Below are 26,280 nucleotides of genomic sequence, written 5' to 3'. Positions count from 1 at the left end.
CCTTTGAAGAGCATAAAAGAACTTGTGTTCAAGTCAATCTAAAATAAAAAATAAAAGAGACCTGGAAGGCTAGAGTGGCAGTCGCTATTAGTTTTTTTTCTTTTTTTTCTTTCTTCTGTTTTGGAAACATGGATCAATATTCAGATGAGGAAACCTTAAAATTCCAAAATATCTTGGCTGGAATTCAAAATCTACTGGAAGGATATGGGAGAATTGAGAAGAAGCTGGAAATACTAATCTTCCTCACAGCAAAAGATGATGGGGTTGGAGCCCCAAAAATTAAAGGGGAGATTGAAGATATAGAAGATAAAGATAAGCCAATAGATGAATTTGTTAATGGAGCAAATGTGGATGAAAGTGGAAAGAAGGGAATATGGAAAAGGGAATTCAATGAATTGGAGCACTACCCCAGATTCCAGGACACAGAAGAAAAAAAATACTAATGATGATAGACATAAGAAGAGAAATTTTTTCAGAAGCAAGATTGACAACAAAAGACAAGCTAATTTTAGTAGCAACTGGTGGGCAACGAGATTATCTGAGAGACCCTTCAAGCAACAAAGTGCGGAGAGAAGTCTATAAAAACCTTATAAAGGAGATAAAAAGAAGAATGACACCACAATTGGCAAGAGAGATAAGACTGTTTTGTTACTGGAAAGATACATGTTGACAATGAATGTTGATAATAAAAAATTAGTTGATTTTGGTGATTAATAAGTAGGAATTTTGTAACCCTTAAGATTGTTTTAGATTGTTATCAAATGTCTATTCGCTAACAATTAATTAACCATAATAATAATAATGAAATGGCAGGAATAGCCAACACTCCAGAAGATAGGCTCAAGATACAGAAGGATCTTGACAAACATGAACATTGGGCACTATCTAATAAAATGAAATTCAATGGTGAATAAGGTTCTACATTTGGGCAACAAAAACGAAATGCACAGGTACAGTATAGGTGGTACCTTGCTCAATAGTAGTAACTGTGAAAGGGATTTTGGAGTCCTAGTAGACAACCATTTAAATATGAGCCAGCAGTGTTCAGCAGCTGCCAAAAAAGCCAACACAGTTGTAGGCTACATAAAATAGAGGGATAGAATCAAGGTCACGTGAAGTGTTAATACCACTTTATAATACCTTGGTAAGGCCAAACTTGGAATGCTGCATTCAGTTCTGGTCGCCACGATGTAGAAAGGATGTGGAAACTCTGGAAAGAGTGCAGAGAAGAGTAACAAAGATGATTAGGGGACTGGAGAATAAAACATGAAGAACGGTTGCAGGAACTGGGTATGTCTAGTTTAAGAGAAAGAAGGACTAGGGGAGACATGATAGCAGTGTTCCAATATCTATGGGGTTGCCCCAAAGAAGAGGGAGTCAAACTATTCTCCAAGGCACCAGAGGGTAGAACAAGAAGCAATGGGTGGAAACTAATCAAGGATAGAAGCAACTTAGAACTGAGGATAAATTTCCTGACAGTTAGAACAATTAATCAGTGGAACAGCTTGACTCCAGAAGTTGTGAATGCCCCAACACTGCAAGTCTTTAAGAAGATGTTAGATAGCCATCTGTCTGAAATGGTATAGGGTTTCCTACCTAGGAAGGGGGTTGGACTAGAAGACCTCCAAGGTCCCTTCCAACTCTGCTATCGTATTGTATTGTAAATGATAATGGATACAGCTTAATGATATATATACATGTATTGGCAATCTAGTGAAAGAAATTTGGATATAAATTGTAAATTGTGACTTGGGAAAAAGACCTATAAGTTTTATTAACATTTTATTTAGATCTTATTATAAAGGTGTAAGGTTTTTGGGGAGAGGGCTCTGGTGAGAGGAGATGGGGCATAAATAGTAAATGATTTTTAGCCAATTATAATAACAACAAGGAAATGTTAATGGACATTGTTTAACAATATATACATGCTATGGTATTTACAAAAGTAACTTGGATATAAATTTTAATCAGTGAGTTGGAAAAAAAGGGGGAGGAGGTTTAGAAACTTTATTAATTGATTTTTACTTAAAAGATGTTATAAAGGTGTAATGTTATTGGAAGATTTTTTTGAAATAGCTAATGAATGCCATTATTTAGTTGTGTCTTTAACTATGAATGATTTGAGGTAAAAGCATGTTCAAATAATTGTAGTCAAACGAGAAATGTGATACATTCATAGTAAGATATACAAAGATTTTTGATTTAAAGTGTATAATCTAATATGAACTATAAGTAATGACTGTGGAAGAAATGCACGAAAGTTATCTGTAACCAATCAACACGCTTTCTACAAGATGTAATGAAGGATGATTCTTTGTGTTTTTGTTCAATTAAAATAAAATAATTTAAAAAATCATGTTTATTATTTCCTGATTATCTGAGGCTTCATGATCTAAATCAGTGTATTACCTAAAATCCTGGTATATCCTTTCAGGAAAAGTCCTCAGGACTCTCACCTTTCTTTTGCCTTATTTCATATACTTTTAAAAGAGTCTTAATTTAGGAAACTCCATTTTTGGATTCCATATAACATTGAGAATTCTGTAGCCTCATATTGTCCCCATCATCATCCAGATCCCATTCTGGCTCTGTGAAGGGGACATTCCCAGCGGCTGTCATTCTCATGCTTCTCCTTTTTTTAAAAACTCCCCCCTTCTCTGGGATCTCCTTGTCTGTAGTGTCCCATTACATTAGTAAGTAGGAGGTGACAGACCAGTCTCAGAGTCCTCCAGTTTAACCAGAGGAGCACTGGGTTTCTTTATAAGAAAGGGAATCAAAATAATTAACCCCTTTCACAGTCTGGGGCAATGTTCCCTCTAATTTTTTTTCAGTGTGAGCGGGAAAGTATAGTGTTTGAGCGGCACAGTTTCATCCCTGAGCACCTAAGAGAGCAACAGTTTGAACTGCTGTCATGTCTGCTGGACATTTGCGCAACATTCCAAGTGTCAAGCGCCGATTGCGAGCGAGGTTTCAGCCTGATGAATGCCAGGCATGAAAATGTGCTACTCAAACACTATACTTTTCCGCTCACCCTGAAAAAAAAAAGACTTCTGCTCAGCTTTTACATTGTTAGACTGGCTAGAGAGAGACATGGCACCAACAGCCTGGGTCCTGGCATTTTGCAGGCAACCTGTCCTCTCACATTCTTTGGAATGCAACCCATCACATTTGAATTAGATTTTGCCAATTATCCTATTAAAAGATAATCCTATTATTCTAAAATACGACTAACTCAATATTAAAAACTGTAAATATTTAATGCTGATAAATAATAGCAGTAATTGTTATTTAGTATGAGTAAAATCAGTATTGATATATCAATATAATATCTATCAAAATTGACAATAAACACTAAAATAACAATACAAATATATAGTGTGAAATATAAATGTAATAAATATAATATATAAATGCAACATAAATGTAATAAAATAATTTATCATGAAACTCTCCCCCTTTAAAGTAGTAAGATCAATTAAATAGTCTAGCAAGTTTGGACTATATGCTATATGTTATGTTACTTAACAATATATATACCTCAGAATCAGATACAACATCCACATCATTTCCAACTGAATCAATAAAACCATATGCCATGCCAAAACTATTTTAAATAAAGATATGAAATTAATCAAGTCTTGCATTTATTTTTCAAAATGAATGTACTATTTTTTGTTATTTGAGTTTGTACCCCGTCTTTTCATCTCCAAGGTATTCAAAGCAGCTAAAAGATTTTTTTAAAAAAATTTGAAATCTACTTAAAAACTGGTGTTAACATCACCATAATCTAATTCAAAAAGCCTGGCTAAAAGGGGAATTATCCTTTTCTAAAACCAAAAAAGAAAGAACTGCTTGTATTCTGTAGTATTTAATCAATGCATAGCTTTCAAATGTAATCCAAATTATATATCTAAACAACATTATAAATCATTTAAATATCAGAAGATTCGAGCATTGTTTTTTCTGATCTCTTGGCAGAAAGGATGTGTACTGGCATTTTATGGAATTTAAAATGATTAAGTCCATGACACAAATTGCACAATAGGAAATCCAGGCCAGAATGCATTTAACTCATTGTATCACCAGGGACCAGAATTTAGCAGGCCCAGGGAAAAAAAAGTAGGTAAGGCCACTTTATAGCTAAATTTGATACCATTAAAAATTAAATAGGATTAAAATCTGTGGTTTATAATTTACCCAGTTGTGCAATGTCACCCGCCCCACTCCTTTCGCCGGCAGTAGCCCGCTGCACCAAGGGGGCATGTAAGAGGGAGGGGGGAAACAGGAGGAGTTACGAGTCGGGGGAGCAGGTTGAAAGCCGCACACAGAGGGGGCAGCGGTGGAAAGGCAGCCAACCAGCCTGCCACCGCTGGCCACCGCCAGCCCTGCCGCTCTTCCCGCACCCTTCCCAGCCCCACACAGTCCAGCAGTCGCAGCAGAAGCAGCCCCGGGTCTCCACTGCCGCTCTCCGCATTTTCTGGGCGGGGTCTCTCAGGAAGGAATCCCCTCTCCAAGGGATCCCCCGCCACGAACATGGACTTGAAGAGCCGTGCTCTTCAAAACAAGTCTGGGGAGGTCCTTTGCAGGCAGCCAGTTGTAGCCGCCTGCAAAGGACTTCCCCATGTTTCCTTTACAGAAATCTCTGCGCGGCAGATAGAAACTGCTGCGCGGGATTTTTTTGTGATGTGCGCGGCCGCGCAGGCGCGCACCTTAGAGGGAACAGTGGTCTGAGGATAGGGACTCAACACACACAAGCATTTACATATCGGTATACTTACACATTTATCCTCCATTCAAACTGCTTGCATAAAAATCCACATACAAATATTTCCTTTCATACTTTCTCCAGGCAAACCAATCATTATTATCATTATTTTAGGGAGCTTTCACAAGCCAATAAGCACCATTTTTTTCCAAATCCCTTTTTTAAAGTAAAATAATAAATAATAATAAGGCCTTTTTTCATTGTTATTAGAGGGTCTTACTCCTCTCCCAAGTCTTGGAAATGATACAACATAGAAACACATATACACAACCTTCACACTCCTCTAACAGAAATGGATTATTACCAAGTTTCACAAATAAACTGAAATATTGTGTATCTGTCTGACTTGTTTGTTTCTGCAATATTGTTTTTAGTTGCTCAATAAGTCCCATATTATGAGGTCCCTGAAATGGCCAAAAATCACCTGGATTGTCCAAAGGAAGTTGAGGCCAGACAGACATACAATAATGAGAAAAAGACCTCCTTTGATTCCTATATCTAATCCTCCTAATATCTCAGATTGAGGCAAAATACAACCCACCGGCAAATCTTTGAGCAGCTTCCCTTTTGGCAACTCTGTCCTGGACTGGATGCCTTTTTCCTACCAGTTTTCCATTTCAAAGCCGGATCTCAGGTGGATTCCTCTAATCCCCTGGGACGTCTCCTGCCCGGTCTTTGTCTTTCTTTGCCTTTTACTTAGGGCTGGATATCAGGCGGATACCCCTTATCCCCTGGGACGTCTCCTGTCCAATCTTTACCTTTCCTCCACATTTTGCCTCTTTCTGTTCTTCCACCGGTTCCTGCTCCTCGCTTTCTTCAGGGTTCAGGCTTCAGCTTTTGAGTTCAATTAAGAAGTCGCCAAGGATCTTACCGAGGCTGGACCAGGGACGTGCAGTCAGAGGAGGCAGAGCCTCACCACTGTCATCATGAAAAGAAAAAAAAATTAAAAGGAAAAAGGCAGAGGTAGTTGCTGCCAGAGTCACAGTGGATGACTCTGCTTAGTGCTTAACTGTTTAAAAAAGCCTCTTAAAAAGCGCCCTCTGCAGGAGGAAGCGAGAGACCCACGTGCCTCATTTAGTCCTATCTTTATGATCACTTGAGCAGAGTTAAGCAAGGGTTGAAAGCCGAAAAATTCCTTATGTAGATGAGGCGCGTGGTTCTCTCGCTCCTCCTGTGGAGGCCACTTTTTAAAGAGGCTTTTTAAAACCAGTTAAGCAGAGTCATCCATTGGAGACTCTGGGAGCAGCTAACCCAGCCTGACCTGAGCAGCTCTTGCCTTTTTCTTTTTACATTTTCATCATGGCAGACAAGAGCAGAGTTGAAATGCTCTGTGATTGTGACACAGCTGGAAAAGGTATGTGGGTCGGAGGGAGGGGGAGGGGTTCAAAATTAATGTATTTTGTAAGTAATTTTTTATTCTAAGTAATTTCTGTGTGTGTGTGTGTGTGTGTGTGTTGCGTGCGTGTATTTGTTTCTTCACTTCATTCAAACAAACTCTCTCTCTTAGTTTGTTTGAGAAGAGAGGGGCAGCCTTGTTTGAGAAGAGAGGGGTAGCCTGCCAGCAGAGGCGGGTCTTTTACCCGCCTCTGCTGGCAGGCTGGCGCGTTCTTTCTTTTGCCCGCTGTGCCCTCCTTTGCTTTCTCCTCTCCTCCCACCGGGAGCCCTGTCCTGCTCCCCTCCCCCTTTCCTCCTCCTCCTCTTCCTCTCCCCTTTCTTCGCCGGCTGCCCTAGCCAGCTAGCCCACTCATCCCCCGCCCAACCTACTCCCCGTGTCTCGCATCTATGGCGGACACAGCGCCAGAGGGGCCAAAAGCCTCTTTCTTTGCCCGCTGTCAAGAAAGAGGCTTTTGGCCGCTCCGGCACTATGTCCGACACAACAGCGATTGACACAAGTGACATTGAGCGTTCAGAAATAAAATTCTGGGTTGTGACAGGCCTTATTCCTTCTGCCTTACCTCTACAACCCATAAATGCCATTTAGAGGGAAGAAAGAACCTGGACCAGTTCCAGCAATGATATTGGGACCCATCAATCCAAAGATCATGAATAAACAGAAAGTACAAATTCTCCTCCAACCACAAAACGTGAGGATTCCAACAGTTTGAAGAGTTTTCTCTGGATAGGGAAGTGACAATGCAAGAAAAAAGAGATTTAGCTAAAATTAGTGAATGTCGATAGAAAGAAAGAAGGGGATAAAAGAGAATTGAATTAATCTCTCTGCTCTTTTCAGTCTCTTTATTGTCCAGCTTGGCCCAGAATAATTACTGACAAGTGAATAAAAAGCTTCAAACAAACATGAGCCTCTCAAATCCTGAAATATTTCTGCTCCAAATCCTTCCAAAAATCTTTAATTTAACTGATTTTATTTAAATCGAATTTGGACTTTTTAGCCCTCACTATACTACAGAAGAGCAACACATGGCCACAATGCTTGAAAAGAAAATTGCACAAGCACTTTGGGGCGCTTCTGGCTCCTTTTGTAAGAGAGGAATTGTTCATCCTTTTAGCTCTTCCCACACGCTCTACATTGATCTGCATGTGAGAATTCCCTCATATCATGAGGCCTTTGGCTGAATAATGTTCAATGTTTCTGCACAGATAGCGGCTGACTCAGGTCTCAGTTCTACACTAGGGATACAAATTTAACTATTGTGGAGGATCCCAGTTCTATACCATGGGTGCAATTTGATTATGTTTTTGATATTTTCCTTTTGGGCTTAAGGAAGCAGCATCTGTTAAACCTCTTGGCATCTCTCTGAGAGCTATGACTAACTGGTCGGAGATATTATTGACATGGTAGGAGATATTAAGAAGGGGGACCAAAGATAGTGATTGAGGAACCATGGGATGGCATCTCCCAGGGGGAAGAAAAGAAAGACGGCACAGTGCTCACCAAGTAGTAAGGAAGGTGGAACTGGATTGCAAGAGCAGCAGAGAATCGACGGATACTGTCAGCTTATTCCACCAATAAGGAGTCATGCATCCTCCCCCTCTTCCCCGGCCGGACAGCTGCGAGGTTTTGGCACTGTTTGGGGATTTTTCCCTGGAATGGGATCGGCAGGCGCAGGCCGAAGAGAGTCAGTTGGGAGGCCTGCTGGGAGGCTCACAAATCCCTCCGCATATTCGGAAGACAAATGACTCAGCAACTTTAAGTGAGTCAGCTCCATGCCAAAATAAGGGACTAGAATTGGAGCTTCACAACTACAGTGGACCAGTTTTAGAGCGTGAAAATCAGCTAAGTGATAGTACGAAGGAGTTTATCAGCCGACACAGCATGCTCACTTCTCAGACAGTCTTGGCCATTTTTGACCAGTTTTAAGAAGTGCATTTAAAGTTGGACTCCGTGATCACGGGGGAACAGGCGGAAAAGCCGCAGGTAATATCGACTGGTTGCCAGATAGAAAGATCTGGTCAGATATCATCAATGAATCAACTGAGGGAAGGAGTAAGCAGACAGCATTTTGACTGTACTTATGGAAGAAAAAAAGATGATGTGCTGGTGAGGACTGAAATCCCATGGTATAGGAGTGGGGGGGGGGGCAGGCGATTGTTGAAGGAGCAGATTGTATTGAACATATATAATTCTGAGATAAATACGGGTAGATGGACTTCAAAAAGACGGATAGCGGCCTCTCTGTCGCAGCTTCCGCAGAGTGATAAGGGAGCAATAGATTTGGCAGCACATGAATATCTTCCGCAATGCGATAATTATTCCAGAATTTGTCTTAAGTTCAAACAACAGCTCTTTCCAAGCCTGCTCATGCGAATGAGAGGATTCTTGGCTTTCTTCCAAATTTTACCAACTCGAGTTTTTTCTAGTAGTGAAGTCACCCCGCTGATCCAGAGAGCCCCCAGGGAGAGCATTGCAGCGCATGGAAAAGCTGACCTGAAAAGTAAACCAAATAGGGAAAGCAAGTCAACTGAAATAGGGAGGAGACCTAGCATTACCAAGGAAATGTCGGCTGAGGTTTTGGATCCAACTAATGTGAAACTTCCTTCAATTGGCTTAATGCAAGATGAGACATTTCACTGCCTGCTTAGAAACTTTTTCTCTACTTTCAATATCGGAGCAGCAAGAAGTCTTAAAAAAACTCAAAGAGATGAGAAAGCTGCTGAAGCAGACTATCTCCTCTGCTGCTCCTTTGGGGTCGTTTGTTCTGTCCCCTTCAAGGCATGATACGATTCCAGAGAGTCAGCAGCTTAAAAGCCCAGTACAGCACATAGTGCCAGAGACAGCTGACAGCTAACAGTGCAAAGTGCTGTGGGACGAACACCGGAGTTGGAAGGTATCCAGGAAGGAATTTCCCAGTCCCCCTTAAAATGATACCAAGGAACGACATAAGAGGGGTGCTCAAGTAAAATTATTTATCGTGGAGGCAGAGATTAATAGAGCTTATAGATCTGCAAGCCAGAAAGCAACAGGCAGAGAAACGACGCCTAAACAGACTTAAATGGAGTGCAGGCGATTAAATGGGTGTATGAGCACAAATGGGGAAGGATGGGTGGAAGAGATTACTCAAGAAGCCTGACTAGGAAATAGCGTACAATCACCTTCTTTAAGAATACACTTCCTCTCATGGAATGTGGCAGGATGGAAAGGAAGTTGGTGTACGGATGACTGTATTAAATTTCTAAACAGGTATTGTGTAATTGCCTTGCAGGAGACTTGGGTTAGTGGTGACGAGGCCCCTATTGAGCTCCCTGGGTTTAATATTTGGCAGCTACCAGCAAAGAGGGTAGCTATAAAGGGAAGAGCCCCAGGAGGGTTGTGCATTTTGGTAAAAGCCAAATTAGGATGGAAGGGAAACGAGATATGCTCGTTTAGAGACTAAACAATGAGGAAGAAAAACAATGTTGGGCTGTGAATGACTGTCAGGGGGGGGAGGGGGGTTTGTATGTTTAAAGCTGTATTTGTATGTCTTATTAAAAATGTATAACCAATAAAGACTATTTTAAAAAAAACATGGTTTGATAACGACTGCAAGCAAAGGAGAAAACAGCTCAGAAAATCACTTAGGAGATATTTAATCAGCCCAAACATGGAATTACAGGAGTATATCATGATGAGGCAGAAATATAAGCAGCTATTGAAGAAGAAAAAGGCCTCTTATACTGATAATTTATGGGCTGGCTTGTTTGTTGTTTGTTTGTTTGTTTATTGGATTTATATGCCGCCCTTCTCCCAAAGGACTCGGGGCGGCGTACAACATAAAAAAAACACATATTATATAAGTTTAAAAAAATTAATAGAATATCCAAAAAACAAACCCAATTAAGATTAACAATAACATTTTAAAAATTCAATTAAAATTAACAATAATCAATCATTTATTTTATTTTGTTCAGGCCAGGCCGGCTTGCTAGAAAAGCCAACTTTTTAGGGCACGTCAGAAGGACCGGAGGTCGGGGATTATACGAACCTCCAGGGGCAGCTCATTCCAGAGGGAAGGCGCTCCCATAGAGAACAGACAGCAAAGCTGGCATCACCCACTCTTCTGGTTGGGAATCTCAAAAATTATTGAAGATAGAAAATCAATAAGTGACCCAAATATTACTGCAGTTGGGAGTAAGTTGGGAGAGGCATTTGGCCACTCCAGCAGTAGCGGAATGTTCTGATGATGTGATATCTTCTCTGAGCCTGAAACAGGGATATGAAGCTTTATCCCAGTGGGCAGAAGTGTCAATCATGGAGGTGAGTCCTCCCTGAAGTTAAACAAAGCTCCAGGACAGGATGCGCTCCCGACATCGTTATTTAAAGAAAACATAACCCGGTGGGTGCCTGTCCTGGAGGATCTCTTTACTTTTATTAATAGAACAGGGCAAATTCCTGCTAGTTGGCGCACATCAATAATTATTCCACTACATAAAAAAGGCTCTAGAGATAACCCAGATAATTTCTGGTTGTCTAATCGATATTTCAGCAAAAAATTATGCTAAGTATTTCCTTCATAAATTAGAAGATTGGATAAAAAGAGATAACATCCTAGCTGAAGAACAGACAGGCTTCAGGAGCGGAAGATCTATTATGGACAATTGTTTTGTATTGGACCATCTAATAACAAAGTTTACGTTTTGGAACAAACCACTGTATGTGGCATTTATAGACCTGAAGGCTGACTTCGATACAAGTAATAGACAAATTTTATGGGATAAATTAGAGGCCATGGGAATAGAAAAGAAATTGCTATATTTAATTAGATTGTTATACATGGAAACCCAGGTTAGAGTTCGAGTGAACAGGATAGGATCGGTAACAAATGCAATCCCAATAAATAAGGGCGTAAGACAAGGTTGCATTTTAGCTCCAACACTTTTCAATTTATACTTAAACGACTTGCCAAAATGTTTGGAAGACCTATCACTCCATGGACCTAGTATAGACAGGTAAATTGCTTGTTATACGCCGATGATATAATTTTGATGTCGGCCTCACAGGTGGGGCTACGAAGGTCACTCGGAAGGTTGGCAACATATTGTATAAAGAATCGCTTGATGATTAACGTAGAGAAATCAAAGGTAATGATATTTAGCAGACAACAAAAGATGAGGAGATGGGTTTTATATGGCAGTCATTTACCTATTTAGGGATAGTATTCCAGACAAATGGTAAATGGAATAAACATGTAAAAGCCAGAGCTAAGAAGGCCCTGGCTCGGAAGGCCCAATTAAATAAACTTATCTTAGAGAAAACTCCATCTTAATTAACCCCCGTGTTAAAAGATCTTTCAGGTGAAAATTGAACCAGTACTTACCTATGGGGCAGAAATATGGGAGTTAGTTAAGTTGTCTGGGTTGGGAATCCCTCAAAATAAGTTATTGAGGAGAATCTTGGCAGTGTCCCCTGGAACCCCAGCATGTGTAGTGAGGGCAGAATTGGGAGTACATGCAATTGGCACAAGGGCCATGTTGAAGACCATTTATTATTGGCTAAGAATAATCGAAATGGAGGAATGGAGGTTAGTAAAGGTAGCGCTAATGGAGCAATTATCTCAAGCAATAAAAATAATTGGTTATCAAGAATTTTGAAGCGGTATCAAGCTTTGGTATTCCTTTAAACTGGCAGCAGCACCATCTCAGGCGGATCAGAACTTGGATTGCAGAGATTTAAGGACCTAAGTGCACAATCAGACATTGCACAGGTGACAGCAGTAAAAGTTCGCCCCTGATTATCAGTAAACAAACAAATTTTTAAAATAGAAAAATATTTAACTTTGCCTTTATCTCCCGTCATAAGGAGATTTTTTTCCAAATTGAGATTGGACCAACTTTAAACAAACAAGCTTTGGGGCAGGTATAAGGGGATCCCTGCAAGTGAAAGAGTCTGTTTTTGTGGGACAGGGGAAGTCGAAACAATGTCCCACGTAATTTTTGATTGTCCCCTGTATTCAAATTTGAGGGAACACCAGTTGGGTAGGATCTTTTATACCAGCACCCCTAAGTCTAAAGAGCGCTTTTTGGAACATGGTTTGTTAGGTACTAATTTGCAGTTGGTGAAATGGATTGCCAAATTTACTGAAAAATTGATGAAAATAAGGACAAAGTTGGTGCAGAACGTGGTAGATTGTAGGAAAGACCACTTGATGGGGTAGACATAGGGGTGACATTATAATATAATTTCAAGCATATTTAATTTGCATCTTAAATTATTGCATTCTATTCTGATTATATTTTAAATTGAATTTTATTCCATTTACATTTTAAATTGTGGTTTATTTCAATCTCATTTTAAATTGTAGTTTTGTCTCTGGAACTTAATATTTTGATATGGCCTAAGGGCTAATCAATAAAAATTGATTGACTAACTGGGAGAATAATGACAGTTGGGAAATAAAAAGCACATTTCTAAAAATAAATTAAAGTGAACGTATATACCACGGACTTCAAACTCCATGCATCACGTGCCCATCATGGGACATATTGCAACAATTTCCCTATTTCCGGAGCTGGAGTGGGCGTGTCCTTCACATAACAAAACCAGCCCGTGAGCTGCCAGTTTGACATTCCTATATACTGTATATATACATTCAAAAATGTATAAATCATAATTATAATGACATGGCCATTGTTTCTTGTTTCATTACTAAATTCATCTCTCGATGGCTGTCAGGAGGGTGAACGGCAGAAAAAATCTTTGTTTTGGCGATTCTCCAGTCTATAAACCATGTTATGGGAAATAAGACTATGGGTGCTGAAGCCCTTTCCACACTCCATGCATATACGGCTTCTCCCCTGTGTGGATCCTTTGATGTCATGTCAGATCCTTATTTGCTCTAAAGTCCTTTCCACATTCCATGCATTTCTGATATTCACCTGTAGGGATCCTTTGATAGGATGTAAGTCTAAAATCCTTTCCACACTCCATGCATTTATATGGCTTCTGCCCTTGTGTGGATCCTTTGATGGGATGTAAGTTCCTTCCTTGTTCTGAAGTTCTTTCCATACTCCATGCATTTATATAGCTTCTCCCCTGTGTGGATCCTTTGATACCATGTAAGATAACTGCTTGCTCTGAAGTCCTTTCCACACTCCATGCATTTATATGGTTTCTCACCACAACAAGCCACAACAGCGATTGACACAAGTGACATTGAGCTTGCCATGCCCATCCCGGCCCCCTGAGGTCAAACACAACTCTGATGTGGCCCTCAATGAAATAGAGTTTGACACCCCTGGTATAAAGAGATATCTAAGTGACCAAAGCTGCACATGGAGTTTAAACCCAGTTCAGGCTTCATGGCCAAAGAAGATCTGGTCATTTTGGGAGCCAGTAAAGCACCAAGTTTGTTTCTGGGTTGTTGGGTGGGCATGTCCAGCACGTGACACAACTAGCTCAAGAGTGACACTCCTATATACTGTATATGTAGATACATTTTAAAAATGTATAAATCATAATTGTAATGAAAAGTGCCCATTGTTTCTTTTTTCATTTCTAAAAATCCTTTTCAGAGTTCAGTCTGTAAATTATAAATCCATACATAGAATCCATTCAATCAATAATTAGCATAGATTCTCACCCAAATTAATAATTGTTTGATGATTCTCCAGCCTATGAATCATGTTATGGGAAATAAGACTATGGGGTGTGCTGAAGCCCTTTCCACACTCCATACATTCACCGTATTTTTCGGAGTATAAGAAGCACCTCCCCCCACAAAAAAGAGGGTGAAAATCTGATACATCTTATACTCTGAAAAATACGGTATACGGCTTCTCCCCTGTGTAGATCCTTTGATGGGATGCAAGATCACTGCTTGTATGAGCCAAGGTGGCGCAGTGGTTAAATGCAGCACTGCAGGCTACTGCTAGATCAGCAGTTCAGCGGTTCAAATCTCACCGGCTCAGGGTTGACTCAGCCTTCCATCCTTCCGAGGTGGGTAAAATGAGGACCCAGATTGTTGGGGGCAATATGCTGACTCTCTGTAAACCGCTTAGAGAGGGCTGAAAGCCCTATGAAGCGGTATATAAGTCTACTGCTATTGCTATATAAGTCTACTGCTATTGTTCTCAAGTCCTCACACTCCATGCATTTATATGGCTTCGCCCCTGTGTGGATCCTTTGATGGGTAATAAGGTTAATGTTTTGGCTAAAGTCCTTTCCACACTCTATGCATTTATATGGCTTCTCGCCTGTATGGATCCTTTGATGGGATGTAAGACCACTGCTTATTCTGAAGCTCTTTCCACACTCCATGCATTTATATGGTTCTCCCCTGTGTGGATCCTTTGATAGATAATAAGATGAATGTTTTGGCTAAAGTCCTTTCCGCACTCCATTCATTTACATGGCTTCTCCCTTGTGTGCATCCTTTGATGGGATGTAAGTTTACTGTTTGTTCTGAAGCCCTTTCCACACTCCATGCATTTATATGGCTTCTCCCCTGTATGGATCCTTTGATGGGATGTAAGTTTACTTCTTGTTCGGAAGCCCTTTCCACACTCCATGCATTTATATGGCTTCTCCCCTGTGTGGATCCTTTGATGGGGTATAACTTCACAATTTGTTCTGAAACCCTTTCCACACTCCATGCATTTATATGGCTTTTCCCCTGTGTGCATCCTTTTATGGAATGTAAGTTGACTGGTTGTTCTGAAGCCCTTTCCACACTCCATGCATTTATATGGCTTCTCCCCTGTGTGGATCCTTTGATGGGATGCAAGTTTACTGCTTGTTCGGAAGCCCTTTCCACACTCCATGCATTTATATGGCTTCTCCCCTGTGTGGATCCTTTGATGGGATGTAAGATTACTGCTTCTTTGGAATCTCTTTCCACACTCCATGCATTTATATGGCTTCTCCCCTGTGTGCATCCTTTTATGGAATGTAAGTTGACTGGTTGTTCTGAAGCACTTTCCACACTCCATGCATTTATATGGCTTCTCCCCTGTGTGGATCCTTTGATGGGGTATAACTTCACAATTTGTTCTGAAACCCTTTCCACACTCCATGCATTTATATGGCTTCTCCCCTGTGTGCATCCTTTTATGTAATGTAAGTTGACTGGTTGTTCTGAAGCCCTTTCCACACTCCATGCATTTATATGGCTTCTCTCCTGTGTGGATCCTTTGATGGGATGTAAGTTTACTGCTTGTTCGGAAGCCCTTTCCACACTCCATGCATTTATATGGCTTCTCCCCTGTGTGGATCCTTTGATGGGATGTAAGATTACTGCTTCTTCGGAATCTCTTTCCACACTCCATGCATTTATATGGCTTCTCCCCTGTGTGCATCCTTTTATGGAATGTAAGTTGACTGGTTGTTCTGAAGCCTTTTCCACACTCTATGCATTTATATGGCTTCTCCCCTGTGTGGATCCTTTGATGGGATGCAAGTTCACTGCTTGCTCTGAAATCCTTTCCACACTCCATGCATTTATATGGCTTCTCCATTGTGGATGTGTTTTTATTAACAGTCTTGTTTCCATCTTCATTGCATTTATTTGTCTTCTCTCCCATGTGAAAACTTTTCTGTGACTCAAGAGACCCATTTTCTTCAGAACGTGTGAACATCCAACTGTATTTTTTTCTCTTTTCTTTGCCCATATTGGCTCCTCCTTTGGCTTGTGATGGACAGGGTCCATTTACATCTAATGTGTCTTTGTAGAGTCTTACACCTTTCTCAATATATTTCTTCTTTAGTTTTTCTTGTTGATCAATAAAGTCCTGCATCAGAGCAACAATCGAAGGAGATGACCTTTCCTTATTCCAGTTATTTGACAGGTTTCTCTCCTGCCTTTGGAATTCTGTTTGAATTGCAGGTTTCTCCATTACATCTCCTTGTCTGAACACTTTGACTGGTTCTCCAGAGTCTTTATTCTCATTCTCATTATCACCTTCAAAGGAAAAGAGAAATGAAAGTGGGAGAAAGGTTAGGAAAAAAATCACTCTGTCAGAAGTCATATTGATTGCCTTCCGCTATTGTGCCAAATTCTAATATATACTGCATATTTGCATCTTAATAATGGCATGGTATAGAAGTGATAATACCTCTATTGATAAGGCATAAAACCTTGGAAAAGATATTAAGTCAAACAACCACAATGGCAACTCTTAATAGGACTGTGTGATGAAATTTGGCATTACCTCAAACAAATAATTACTTTGTCATAAAATATTTATGTAGAAATATAAAGTAGATCAGATATATCTAAGGAAAATGCCATTGATCTATTTCCTTCCTAGGAGCAGTAGAAAAACACAATTTTTCCTTCTGCCTCTGAAGAGACCTATTTATAAATGTTTTCATACGAACTAGTTAATGGCATCTAACTACAAAATGTATTCCTGAATTCTCTGACTGGAGAGTGGAAAACCCTTACCAAGAGAGGCCACATTCTTATAATTCTCCAGCATGACTTCCCAATGCAGAGCTTTTTGGTCAGGATCCAGCTGAGACCACTCCTCCTCGGAGAAATAAACTGCCACCTCCTCAAAGGGCAGAAGACCCTCCTGAAAGGAAAAAAAAATGCAGATCGGACCAAGGAAGAACTGCAGGATCTTTCCTATTATTAAGAATTTTATATAGCAAACATAGACATTAAGATAAATGGCTCTATGCTTAGTAAGGATCTGTGGTTTAGATGACAAAATTGACAGAACAAAAAGCATTTGACTAAAGAAAGATTTTAGGCAGGTTTTATCTACTTGAATGATTCTGTAGCACTTTCAGTGCCATTCAGGTTAAATAAGCCTTGTTTTCTTCTGGATCAATTGATCTACCAAACAGCCAGCCAGACCTCATCAAAATACTCTTCCTTCTGGATCTATTAATCCATCCATCCACAATCAAAAGGTCCTAAGTGACTTGAGAGAATCAACTGGCAGGTGGGCCTTGGAAAGCTCACCAATCACTGACACTAACCCTTCCTTGGATAGTGTTCTGGATAGTGTCCTGAAGGCCTTTAAACCATCCCTGCCTTTAAAGAAGGAAATGTGTCTGTAGGGGAAGGGATTTTTTGTAGTGTTTTATGAAATGGCTTCTGTTGTTCTAAGAAGGAACTGTTCATCCTCAATGTTGAATACTAGCGCGGGAGATACAAGCGCGGGGAAAAGGACTCCCCTTCTGATTGGTTCCCGGGCGGAGCCGGTTCAATCCTCGCCCCGATTGGTCGGGCTAATCGATGCCCCATTGGCTCCTCGTTCAAACCCGGGGGTATAAATGTTTGGCGCGAACCACGCCAAGTTGAATCGTAGTCACTCTGTTTTTAATAAAGGTTGCTTTTGCATACCCGCTTGTCGCGTCCCCTTCCCTTCGCTCCAAGATGCAAAACTGGCGACGAAGGTGGGATGCCGATTTCCGCGACCACGGAGTAGAACAAGCCAGCTGCCACCGCGTCTGAATCAGCACGAACGTTACCTCAGGCTGAGAACTCCGGCAGCGAATGCAAAATTTTCTCCGCCCTCTTCCTCCCCCTCTCTGGCTCCACACCACGATGGCATCAGCGCTTCCTCCTTTCGCGCCATTCGGATCCGCCGGAGAATCATGGGACGGCTTCATGGAGCGTTTCGAGTGCTACTTAATCGCATCGAGGAACCAGGCACAGACCAACGAGGAGAAATGCAGTTTCTTCTTGTCTTGCTGTGAGCCTTCCATGTTCGCCTCTGCGAGAGCCCTGGCCGCCCCGAGGCCAGCCTACAAACTCGGGTGGGACGAGCTGATGTCCAGGCTGAGGAACCACTACGCTCCCTCACCCTCTCTGATCGCACGCCGTTTCACCTTCCGCCGCCGAGTGCAGAAGCCCAACGAATCCATTAGCCAGTTTCTAGAGGCTTTGCGCACCGTGGCCGCCCAGTGCGATTTTGCAGACCTGGAGGAGAACCTCGTAGAGCAGTTTGTATGCGGGGTCCGCGACGCGCATTTGCGCAGCCGCATGCTCCGGAACCACAAAATCACCTTGGTGCAAGCCGTGGAGACCGCGCGAGCAGCGGAGCTCTCCGAACAATCCACGGCCGACATCGAACGCCTCCAGCTGAAAACCCCCCCGCAAACCGCCGCGGGACCTTCCACCCAGACGAACCTCGTCGACGACCTCTCTCCTGCTGAAGACGAGGAGGAGGAAATCGTCGGACAAATGAGGACGCAGCCGAAGCGGAGGCCACACCAGCAACCACCGACGCCAGCTCAGCCAGCCTCAAACGCACCTTGCCGCGGATGCGGCGGCCGCCACAGCCGCACATCCTGCCCGTTCCGTTTTGCCGTCTGCCGCCGCTGCCGAGGAGAAGGACACCTCGCCAGGGTTTGCCGGGCTCTCGTGCCAGCCCCATCGTTCATGCAGCCCAGCGACCAGCGCCAGGCACCGCAACGCCGCCAACAGCCACGTCCTGCGAGGCGAGCTGAGGACTGCCACTCAACCTACCAGCCCTCCAGCGCCGACTGCGTGGTCCACCAGGCTTCCCGCGTTCCCCCCGGCGATCGCAAAATCAGCACCGCCGTCCGTCTCGAAGGTCAGCTTTGTCGAATGGAGGTGGACTCCGGGTCTTCCCGTTCTCTCCTATCTTGGGCCCTGTTTTCCCGCCTTTGTCCCGGGGTTCCCCAGAGCAAATTGCGCCCCGTCGGGGTCTCCCTCCTAGACTACCAGGGAAAGGGGATTCCCACGGCAGGAATATTCCACATCCGAGTGGAATACGGAGACTTTAAGGGGAAACTCCCAGTCCTAATCGTCAGGAACGATCTGCCCGCTCTCCTTGGGTTGGACTGGTTTCCCGCCTTGGGCCTCACCATAGAGGGGGTGCACAGGGTAGTTCCCCTCACCGTAGATAGCGTTCTAGACGAGTTCGCAGATGTGTTCGATGGGAAATTGGGCTGTTATAAGGGCACCCCCATTTCCCTCTGCCTCGATCCCCAGGTCGCTCCCATTAGGCTGAAGGCACGCAGGGTCCCCTTCGCATTGAGAGCAAAGGTAGACGCTGAACTTGACAAGCTTATAGAGCAGGGGGTAATCGAGCCCGTAGATCATGCCCGTTGGGAAACCCCCATAGTCCTCCCGGTCAAACCCGACGGATCGGTGAGAATATGTGCCGACTATAAGTCGACCATCAATTTGGCCCTGCAGGCAAATCCATATCCGGTCCCCGTAGTGCAACACCTACTCCACTCCTTAGGGCAAGGCCGCATTTTCGCCAAGCTAGATATGGCACAGGCCTACCAGCAGCTTCCTGTAGACGACGAGGTGGCTACAGCCCAGACCATCGTCACCCATCGCGGGGCCTTCCGTTGCCGCCGCCTCCAATTCGGCGTTTCGGTTGCCCCGGGGATGTTTCAGAGCCTCATGGAGCGGTTGCTCCACGGGCTCCCAGGCGTCGTCCCCTACTTCGACGACGTCCTGGTCGCAGCCCCCAGCCACTCGGAACTCCTGAAAATACTGCGGGAGGTCCTCACACGTTTTAGGGAGGCAGGACTGAAACTAAAGCGCAGCAAATGCGAAATTGCTGTTCCCAAAGTAGAATTCTTGGGTTTCCTCATTGATGCCCAAGGCATCCACCCCACTCCTTCCAAAGTTGCCGCCATCAAAAACGCACCTGCACCCACCTCGAGGGCGGAACTGCAGGCGTTCCTGGGGCTTTTAAATTTCTACGCCCCGTTTATTCCCCACAAGGCGTCGCTAGCTGAGCCGCTACACCGACTGCTTGACCGGTCAGCGGCCTGGCAATGGGGTAGCCGTGAAGCGCACGCGTTCGCGGCTATAAAAGACATTTTGACCTCGTCGGCAGTCCTAATTCAATATAGCGACAGGATGCCCCTAGTTCTGACTTGCGACGCCTCTCCCTATGGCATAGGGGCGGTCCTGAGCCATGCCCTCCCGAACGGCTCAGAGGCCCCCATAGCCTTCTATTCCCGGACACTCTCCTCCACGGAACGGAACTACAGCCAAATCGATAAAGAAGCCCTGGCTGCAGTGTCCGGCATTAAGCGATTCCATGACTACCTCTATGGTAGGAATTTCACCCTCGTCACGGATCACAAGCCGCTCCTGGGGCTATTGGCAGGCGACAAGCCAACCCCCCCCCATTTTGTCTCCCCGCATGACACGCTGGACGGAGTTCCTAACGGCGTATTCGTATACGCTGTTATACCGTCCGGGTAAGCAGCTAGGGCACGCAGACGCCCTGAGCCGTTGCCCCGTGCCAGAGACGGACACAGCCCACGTGCCCGCTCTCTCTATTTTGTCCATCGCCGAATCCGACCTCCCCGTCTCTGCCGCGGACGTCGCAGCTTGCACAAAGGCCGACCCCGTCCTATCCCAAGTAGCTTCATGGGTCTTGAGGGGGTGGCCCACGGAAAAGGTAGCGGAAGAATTTCGACCATTTAAAGCACGACAAGCAGAACTCGCCCTACACAGGGGTTGTCTTGTCTGGGGGGACAGGGTAGTGATCCCCACAGCCCTGCGGGCACGAATCCTGCCCGCACTACACAAAAACCACCCTGGCATAGCGCGAATGAAAGCCTTAGCCCGTAGCTATGTGTGGTGGCCCTTGCTAGATTCGGAAATTGCAGACTACGTAGGCCGCTGCAGGATCTGCCAAAACTCTAGGCCGAATCCCCCCACAGCCGCCCCCCGGGAGTGGGAAATCCCTAGGGGCCCATGGTCCCGTTTACACATTGACTTCGCCGGCCCCTTCCACGGCCGAAACTTCATGATAGTAGTCGATGCTTACTCCAAGTGGGTGGAGCTGGTAATCATGACCTCCACCACAACAGAGAGTACAGTGAGGGCCCTTCGTAAGATGTTCGCCACCCATGGGTTACCGGATGTGATAGTCTCAGATAATGGGCCCCAGTTTACCTCCCTCACGTTCCAAGAATTCCTGGCCGAACAAGGAATCAGACACGCAGCCACAGCCCCTTATCATCCAGCTAGTAACGGCCGGGCGGAGCGCGCAGTTCGCTCAGCCAAAGAAGCCTTGGGCCGCATGGACCAGGGCGACTGGCAAGAAAGAGTGGCAGCTTACCTCTTGAGCCAGCACTCCATACCCTGCCCAACGACTAATAAAAGCCCCGCAGAGCTCTTGATGGGTAGGAGATTGCGAACCTCCCTGGACAGGCTCCATCCACTTTACGCAGGGGATCTGCCGAGTAACTTGGGGGCCCTCCCTTCCCACGCGTTTAAGTTAGGGGATCCTGTATGGGCCCGCTCCTTTTCTGGGGATCCACGGTGGGTTCCCGCAACCATCACAGCTCTGACCGGCCCCTGTTCCTTCAGGGTCGGTCTGGCCGACGGAACACAATGGAGGCGCCACGTGGACCAATTAAGGCGACGCCTCCCCACGGAAACAGACGGCCCGAGCCTCTCAGACACCCACTCTCAGCACGAGCCACCCTCGATGACCTTCCCCTCAACGGACCGCCTCCACCCGGGGAACGGGGGACCAGCCGATACGAACTTTTCGGACAGATGCGCCTCACCCGGCTACTCCCTTCCTCGAAGTCCTTATCGAGACTCTGAACCTACACCCCAACTAGACTGCGCGGGGCCGCTGTCGGACACTCCTGTTACCACGGAAACGCCACCCCGGACAAATGGGCATTGGGCACGGGGCTGGGGGCCAGCGCCATCTCACGAGGCCGCGTCGCAGATTCACCGCCCCGCCATAGACACACCTCCGCCGGCGGACCCCCCCCCCCCGACGACAACCGCCGGGGAGCTACGAAGGTCGGGACGAGAACGTCGCCGTCCCACCTACTTACAAGACTATGTTTGCCCTTCCTAAAGGAACTCTTTGACTAGGGGGGGAGGGGTGTTGAATACTAGCGCGGGAGATACAAGCGCGGGGAAAAGGACTCCCCTTCTGATTGGTTCCCGGGCGGAGCCGGTTCAATCCTCGCCCCGATTGGTCGGGCTAATCGACGCCCCATTGGCTCCTCGTTCAAACCCGGGGGTATAAATGTTTGGCGCGAACCACGCCAAGTTGAATCGTAGTCACTCTGTTTTTAATAAAGGTTGCTTTTGCATACCCGCTTGTCGCGTCCCCTTCCCTTCGCTCCAAGATGCAAAACTCAACACCTTCATGAAAGTGCTGGGAGAGCTCACACAGACCCCTGGTTGTGCCATTAATGTGCTATTAATACACAGAGACTCTGCTCCTCCTCAGATTGCAAGGAAGCTGCTAGTAGTCTGAGCCATTGGCTGGACAGTAAATACGGAAATGGAGAATGTTTTCCATTGAAGACAATTCTTAGCCTGTGCAAAGCTGGATTGTTTGGCTTCCAAATCCAGGCACAAGTCAGAAGATTAAAATTTACTTTCTAAGCTAATGGGGCCTTGGCTAATTGTTCTTTCAGAATACTTTTTACTTTGAGATGTTTCTATATTTTTACTGTCCTGGGATTTGAATAATCTTAACTATTAACCATGTATTTTTCTTATTGATGATTATAAATGAAGCATTTGAAAAATGGAAATTTGCTAGTTTGAATATTTAAATATTTTATATATTTTTATATAGGATAGTTTAGTTAGAAGGGACCTTGCAACTCTTCTACTCCAACCTCCTGCTTAGGGAGGAAAATCTATACCATTTCCGACAAATGGCTATCCAAGTTTCCACCCACTGCTTCTTGTCCTGCTCTCAGGTTCTTTGGAAAACAGCTTGACTCCCTCTTCTTTGTGGCAGCCCCTGAGATATTGGAACACTGCTGTCATGTCACCCCTAGTCCTTCTTTTCATTAAAAAAGACATACCCAATTCCAGCAACCGTTCTTTATGTTTCAGCCTCCAGTTCCATAATCAGCTTTATTGGTCTTCTCATCTAGGGTGGACAGGTGTTCACTTACCTATTTTAACTTGTGTTCCTAAACTTGTGGTGCTGTTTTTGATAAGTTGGACTGGTTTTTTCCCTTTGCATAAAGGCAGATGAAAAACATGAGTTACGTAGTTCTGCTTTCTCCCTGTCGCTTTCTTACCACCTGTTTGATTGCAGATTGTATAGCACTCACGATTAAATGCTTGATTTTGCTTGACAGCAAGGTTGATATTCTTACCTACACAAAACATCTATGTTATATACACTATATTAATTTTAGATTGCTGGGGATAGAAATGTTCTGTATCAATTAATTATCTGTCCCCACTGTTTAGTTTAAATGTTTATCCAGAGAATCTGTGAATGTAATGCCAAGTAATCCATTTGTTTGATGGACGCAAACCATCTTTTTTGTACAGTTTTTCATAGGACAAGCTGCAGACGTCATGACTAACATAAAGAATTCTGTAAAACATTATTTATTGAAAAGTTGGAGGAATAATTAGCGAAAGGAGTTTTTAGTTTTTAAAGTGCTAGTCTTAAAAAAATCCTAAAAAGAATCTCCAACCAAAAGAAAAGGGGAAAATGGCAGAAGACAGTACAGGTAGTCCTCAACTTACAACAGTTTTTAGTGATTTACAATGACAAAAATGACGTATGCCCATTTTTCACACCTACGACTGTTCCAGCATCCCCATGGCCACGTGATCAAACTGACTTATATTTATGATAGTTGCAGGGTCCCAGAATCATGTGATCCCCTTTTGTGAACCTTTGACAAGCAAAGTCATTAGGGAAGCCACTTAACAAAAACCATACTTCTAACTTCAGCACTTCACTTAACACCTGTGGCAAGAAAGGTCGTAAAATGGGGCAAAGTTCACTTAACAAATGTGTCACTCAACAACAAAAAATTTAGGCTCAATTGTGGTCCTAAGTCAAGGACTACCTATAATATATACAACAGCTGATTTCTTGTGAGAAAAAATAGAAATCTAATAAATCAAAGTTATTCTCATACCTGAGTTGGAGGTTCAATCATGGTTTCCGTTCCCCCTAAACAAAGAGTCGACTTCCTTCTATGATTCCCTGTGAGGGAGACAGAATTTCAAAAGGGATAATTAATAAAGTGGGAGGAGGTATGCTATAGAGGAGAGGGCACAGAGAAGATGAGAAAGTTAGGATTTATCAAAGGAGTGGAAGGACCTTATATTACCTCCTGAGGTGTCCTGAATTGGATCTTCCTGAGGGATCCTCCTGAAAGGCAGTTCTTGAGGGAGATTTGACAGATGCCTCTTTGTCTCAGGATCTCTGATCTCCATTGCGAAGGACTTGTAACAGGAGAAAAGAATTAATGGACATCACACATCATGAAGTGGTGTGTACCTCTATTTAACACCTGATAAACTGCCAAAGATTTTTCAAATCTCAAAGGAATTTCAAATACATGTTTGAAATGTAAATGAAAAAAAGGGACTTTTTACCAACTCTGCTGGACTTGTGACAAAGCAAAGAAATACTGGAATAAGATTTATAATTTACTGCAGAAGATTCTCAAAGTGGGCATGAAAATCAAACCAGAGACTTTTCTTTTAGGTTTAATAGACAAAGAGATGGAAAAACATTCTCGAACTTTGCTGTTATATATGTTAAGAGCAGCAAGGATGCTCTTTGCAAAGCGGACGGATATTTTAATAGCCACAAAGGAGAAGTCATTGGAAAAACTGATGGAAGAGATGGAAAAATTAACTGCTTTAGTTAAAGAAAAGACCAAGCCAACCTTGCTTCTACTTTGGAACCAATGCTGGGTTTTGTTCTTGAGATCGAAAAAAATGAAACTTTGATTGAGTTTTGCTGATTACATAAGTTTGTTGTTATATAGAATTTGCTAGTACATATTAAGTATGTAAATGTAAAACATTGAACCTGTAATGTTACCATTTTATTCAATTGTGCTAAAAAGATTCAGATTTTCAATGATTTTGTTTTTCGCCCTTTACCTTACTCTTCTTTCACTTCACTTCCCACTTTCCTACTATTTTCATTTTCTTGCATTTTATATCTTAATAAACCTACAAAAATTTGATACAAAAGTTTGAACATATTATTATATTCAGCCCAAGAAGAAGTCCTCTCACCGGCAACTCAACCTGCTCCTTCTTCTCCTCCGCCTGGCTCAGGAGGAAGCCTTCCGCCAGGGCCACCGCCTGGGAGCTGGTCTCTGCTCCACACTCCCGCACCCAGCTCTCCATCTGCAGGGGCAGAAGGGCCAGGAACTGCTCCAGAACCACCAGGTCCAGCATCTGCGCTTTTGTGTGCTTTTCTGGTCTCAACCACTGACTACAAAAGTAGTGGAGCCGACTACAAAGTCCTCGGGGACCCTCATCCTCCTGATATTGGACGCTCCTGAAGTTCCAGGCCTGAACTTCTGAAATGATGGCTCCTTCTTCCAGCATCTTCTGCCCAGTTTTTGCCCAGATCTTCCCACAGATTCCAGACTGGGCACCAGAAGGGTCTTTTCCAGTTCCCTCAGTTGCTAAAGGAAGGCCAGCCATTCTCTCTCTGCCCTGTAACACAATTGGTGCAATTGAAACCTGTGTATCTTCAAATGCTTTTTTATTCATAGCAATGTTCATTTAGTCTTGGGAATACCAGAACAAGCCATTAAGCCCTCCTTGCCAAAGGGATCATTTTTTTCTCTACATGATCAACAAATGGTCTCAATTTTGCAATTTTCTTATAGAAGAACGAATAAATCTAAGCTAGTAGATCAGATCATTTATCAACACTCATCCCCACAGAAGGAAGCATTTTTCTGACCTGTAAAGTTATAACTTTCAGCAAGAAGATTCAGTCCATATGGGCATTTTGGATAATTTAAATTTCTTTTTACTCAAAGGGAAAGACTTGCATTTTAAAAATATAGCTCTACATTTACCTTTAAGCAGGGTTCACACAACATACAACATACAAAAGACCAGAACCAGTTCACAAAGCAGGAAAATTCAGTTCACAAAAAATGAGGTGCTAATCCTTTGACTCTGCTCCATTTCTTTCTTCATTCATACAGGTGAGCAGGGTCACACAATGTGTCCTAAGCACGAACAGATCAATCAAATCCAGGGGTTCAGTTCGAAATGTTGCAGAAATGAGATCAGACCAGCTCTTTGTCAGAGGGAAAGGTTTATTGCACAAGGTTCAGCAATGATAGGTCAAGCAAAATCTGAACCCCGGCCGAAGGGCAGTTGTTTACAGACTTTTATACCCTTTAGCCAGCA

At 43.6% G+C, this 26,280-nt stretch overlaps 1 protein-coding gene and 2 pseudogenes across 1 annotated transcript in view; all 3 read right to left on the bottom strand.

Annotated features, from left to right (window-relative positions):
- Positions 1–25,173, bottom strand: part of LOC116502701 — a 227,695-nt gene extending 202,522 nt beyond the window's left edge. Inside the window, 2 exon segments of the mRNA XM_032208604.1 lie at positions 24,219–24,333; positions 25,141–25,173. Of these exon segments, the coding sequence (XP_032064495.1) occupies positions 24,219–24,324 (106 nt within the window). The 5' untranslated portion in view covers positions 24,325–24,333; positions 25,141–25,173.
- LOC116502697 lies at positions 12,428–13,918 on the bottom strand (annotated as a pseudogene).
- Positions 14,304–17,268, bottom strand: LOC116502684 (annotated as a pseudogene).
- Positions 25,174–26,280: the final 1,107 nt, after the last annotated feature.

This window comes from Thamnophis elegans, chromosome 2, assembly GCF_009769535.1.
Source record: "Thamnophis elegans isolate rThaEle1 chromosome 2, rThaEle1.pri, whole genome shotgun sequence".
NCBI classification, from domain to species: Eukaryota; Metazoa; Chordata; class Lepidosauria; order Squamata; family Colubridae; genus Thamnophis; species Thamnophis elegans.
This window is presented reverse-complemented; position numbering and strand designations above follow the sequence as displayed.